The sequence below is a fragment of the Danio rerio genome, chromosome 8, assembly GCF_049306965.1.
Source record: "Danio rerio strain Tuebingen ecotype United States chromosome 8, GRCz12tu, whole genome shotgun sequence".
NCBI lineage: Eukaryota > Metazoa > Chordata > Actinopteri > Cypriniformes > Danionidae > Danio > Danio rerio.
This window is the reverse complement of record NC_133183.1, coordinates 24,440,709-24,445,000: the sequence shown is the minus strand read 5'-3', so window position 1 is coordinate 24,445,000 and position 4,292 is coordinate 24,440,709. Positions and strand designations below refer to the sequence as shown.

At 34.6% G+C, this 4,292-nt stretch overlaps 1 protein-coding gene across 1 annotated transcript in view; it reads left to right on the top strand.

Annotated features, from left to right (window-relative positions):
- Window positions 1-2,548, top strand: part of porcnl (porcupine O-acyltransferase like) — a 14,273-nt gene extending 11,725 nt beyond the window's left edge. The window contains 4 exon segments of the mRNA NM_199849.1: window positions 1,299-1,362; window positions 1,567-1,652; window positions 1,752-1,862; window positions 1,983-2,548. Of these exon segments, the coding sequence (NP_956143.1) occupies window positions 1,299-1,362; window positions 1,567-1,652; window positions 1,752-1,862; window positions 1,983-2,081 (360 nt within the window). The 3' untranslated portion in view covers window positions 2,082-2,548.
- The last annotated feature ends 1,744 nt before the right edge of the window (window positions 2,549-4,292 follow it).

Sequence of the window (4,292 nt, the reverse complement as noted above, 5' to 3'; positions counted from 1 at the left end):
AAATACAATTAATAGATTAATTAATACTTCTAATTAATTAATAGATGTACACATGGTCTGACTGTTGGTGGGAAATTAATCATTGTAGGCAATATTGTTTTAAGTAAGGATTGGTTAAAGTGCTATGCATGCTATATCTTGATGTTATGCAGTGAGGGGTGTGGAAGAAGTGTTCATCAGCCTGATAGTCTGTGGGAAGAAGCTTTCCCTCAGACGGCTGGTTTGTGACCAGATGGTGCGACACAAAATATGGACCAAAATATTTTCCAACGATTTTGAATAATGAAATATGTATGTATACTTATTTTTAAAATACTAATTTATTGCATCATATATTAAAAAATAGATATAAAATAGAAATCTGATAAAGTTTTAAATTAAAAACTGTTGTCTATTCTCATTTGTTAGGTAAATAATAAACTGACCAGTACATTCAACTTTCCTCAGTCAGACCTTTTAATAAGGTCGCAGATTTAGAATAAAAGTTACTTGTAAAATGTTTTCTTTATTTAACAACAATACAGTAGCAAAAGATTACTTCTTGCACAGCTGGATGTTGGATTCATAAAATAAAAATTTGTTTGCATTGGCCAAAACTGATTAGCTGATGTCACACCGATGTGACGGTGATGGTCTTAAAGCCTTTTTCGAAAGGTTATTTTTACTACTTAAGATGGCACATGTTTGGGAAAAATTGTGAACCTTTGTCAGTGAGGGGTAGATCTGTTGAACCACAGAGTAATCTACTTCTAAACTAAGGAAAATATCAGTGACTGATGTTACAAACGATTGTAGTTGAGTAGAGCCCTCTGGTGGTTCATTTAGGACAGTGCTTTGATAGAAATGATGCTAATGCCTGGTTTTATAGTGTTGTCTTTTGTTCACCAAGGCTGCATTTGTTAGATTTTTGCAGTAAAACAATAATATTTTGAAATATAACAATTTTAAAAAATTCAGTCTCATAAAATTCTTCAGATATCATTCTAATGCTGTTTTTCTTTCTTTTATACATATTTGGTATTTTTATTGAATTATAAAATAAATATAAAAAAATAAAAATTTCTATGAAAATCATTACATATTTTTTTTTAGGTTTTTTTGCTTTATAAATAGTAACACCTTTTTGGTACAATGGGATTCTTTTCTAACAATATAAATGTATTTAAACAAATTTTTGATGTACTTGATGCATCCTTGATGAATAGAGTATTATTTTCTTCAATTTATAAAATCATACTGACCCCAAAGTTTTAAAAAATATTTATGTTCAGGTCTGATTTGTTTGTGTTGTTTAACAGGGTCTCAGCTTTCATCTGGGGGCTGTACTGTTGTCTTTGGGATTCATCACATATGTTGAACACGGTAAACAATTTGGTTTATTAATGAACCCTTGCCAGTAATAATAATAAAAGCTTTCTTACAATCATTTATTAAATTTGACACATGTCATGGAGTCATCATAATGACACGAATGTCAGCAGACAAGAAATTGTAGCGTGTGTAATTGATGCCACATTAGCGGTCTTGCCAACAAGACTGAAATACTGTGTTTGTTTTCTCTTGCAGTTCTGAGAAAGCGCTTGGCTGCTATTTTCAGTGCTTGTATACTGTCAAAACGCTGCCCAAGTGACTGCCATCACCAAAACAAGAAGGTGTCCTGTCTTGAAACTAGATTTTTTTAGCTGAATTTCTGCTAAAGTTTTATATGGAGTTATATTTTTATATTGAGATGCCTTTATTTCTTTTTATAGACTGTGTGGGTTTATGTTGTAAACCTGTTCTTCAGTGCTCTGTCAATATTCCATTTGACTTACTTGGGATCATTATTTGACTCTGAAATGGATGAAATGCACGATGAGGAGGTGAGAATTTTCAGTTATTTTGTCATATAGAATGCATTTAAACTAGTGTAAAGATTTAGTAACTAATACATTTTATTTAATTGAATAGGATTCTTTGTAACAGTATTTTTTCACACACAGGGCTACATGGCCAGTCACACTATTCAGAAGTGGTCGGAGCTAAACTGGGCGAGCCATTGGGTGATGTTAGGCTGTTTTGTGTTTTATTGGCTCATTTAAAAAAATTGCCACATTGTTTTTATAGCATTGAGCAGTCAAAGGACCATTCGCTGAACCTGATGTTGAATGATGACTGAAATATCAAAGACTGCAATAATCAACAGTCAGCATTTCCTCGTTCACCCGTCTGACCCTCAAGTGGAGAAAGTGCCTTATGATTACAAGAATTATTTTTGTCATCATGTGGTCATACTATTTTTTATTTTTTTCCATTGGAATTTTGCTTGAGCAATAGGAGAAATATCAGTGTGTAGAGTTCATATTACAAGTGTTTTTCTTTCTTTCTGTATATGGCTCAATATACAGTATAAATAATAGCTTCTTTCAATAGGAACGTTGTTGTTTTCGCTTTTACAGTTGAACATGCGTAAATCTGAAAACATGTTTCATATTTTTACTGAAAGGTGTAGATTAGCTCTGACAAAAATATTTATTATTTTCTAATAAAAATTGCCAACATGACTATTTTTCATGTGTCAAATCTTGCAATGCTCAAGGGCACATTAACATTTATTTAATCATTCAAACATTTATTTTTCGGCTTAGTCTCTTTATTAATCTGGGGTCGCCACAGCGAAATGAAGCGCCAACTTATTCAGCATGTTTTACAAAGCGGATGCTCTTCCAGCCGCAACCTAACACTGGCACTACGGCCAATTTAATTTATTAAGTTCACCTATAGCACATGTCTTTGGACTGAGGGGGAAACGGAAGCACCTGGAGGAAACCCACACAATCATGGGGAGAACATGCAAACTCCACACAGGAATGCAAACCGACTCATCCGGGGCTCGAACCAGCGACCTTCTTGCTATGATGCTCCTCACTGCGCCACCGTGACACCTGTCAAATTAATTTTTTTTTTTTTTTGGTTACTTTGTATTATTTTTAGTTTCATTCATTTATTTTCTTGTCGGCTTAGTCCCTTTATTAATCCGGGGTTGCCACAGCAGAATGAACCACCAACTTATCCAGCACGTTTTTACTCAGCCAATGCCCTTCCAGCCGCAACCCATTACTGAGAAACATCCACACAATCATTCAAACTCATACACTACAGAGAATTTAGCTTACCGAATTCACCTGAACTACACGTCCTTGGACTGTGGGGGAAACCGGAGCACCCGGAGGAAACCCACGCGAACGCAGCGAGAACATGCAAACTCCACACAGAAACACCAACTGACCCAGCCGAGGCTCGAACCAGCGAACTTCTTGCTCTAAGGCGACAGCACTACCTACTGCGTCGCCTTTATTTTTATTTTTTTTATATCGATACTTATTTGTAGTTTTTTGTGATGTAATTGTGTTTGCCTTTATGGTTGTTGTTATGAATTAGTTTTTAATTATTTTATACGTTTGGTTTTACTTTGTGTTAGTATTAGGTTTTGTTGTTCTGATTTTTTTTCATTATTACTGTAAATATAAGTACATCTGTTAAATATAAAAAAATCTTTCTTTTCGTTTACATTTTAATTATTTTTGTAGTCTTTTATGTTTATTTTCAACATTTTCTGACTTCTGAGTATTTTTGTGATTTTTATTGCTTTATGGTTGCTTTTTTTGTTTTTTATTTCTATGTTTTAATCTATTTTTTCGGTTTCTGTTTTGATTTTACTTTGAGTATTATTTGTGATTTAATTGTTTTGTTGTTGCTTAAGTAAATTAAAACAACAAAACTTAAATGGTGTAATTTTTGGATTTAGTTATTTTATTAATTGAAGAAACAAACCATAATATTCATTCATTTTCTTTTCGGCTTAGTCTCTTAATCTGGGGTCGCCACAGCGGAGTGAACCGCCAATTTATCCAGCTTATGTTTTACGCAGAGGATGCTCTTCCAACTGCAACCCATCACTGGGAAACATCCATTCTCACTCATGCAGACAATTTTAGCTTACCCAATTCACCTATACCACGCCTTTGGACTTGTGGGGGAAACCGGAGGAAACCCACGCGAACAACGGGAGAACATGCAAACTCCACGCAAAAATGCCAACTGAGCCAGCCGAGGCTTGAACCGGCGACCTTGCTGCGAGGCTATCGTGCTAACGTGACGCCTGGTGACCGTAATATAAATTATATATAAAAAAGTACAGGTTTGGGCCTTTTAATCTACACTACATCACAAATAAGGTTTGTTAAGATGGTGGAAATATTAGCAGTACTTCTAAACGGGTGAATAAAATGCGACCTCTGACCCAGTGGTGT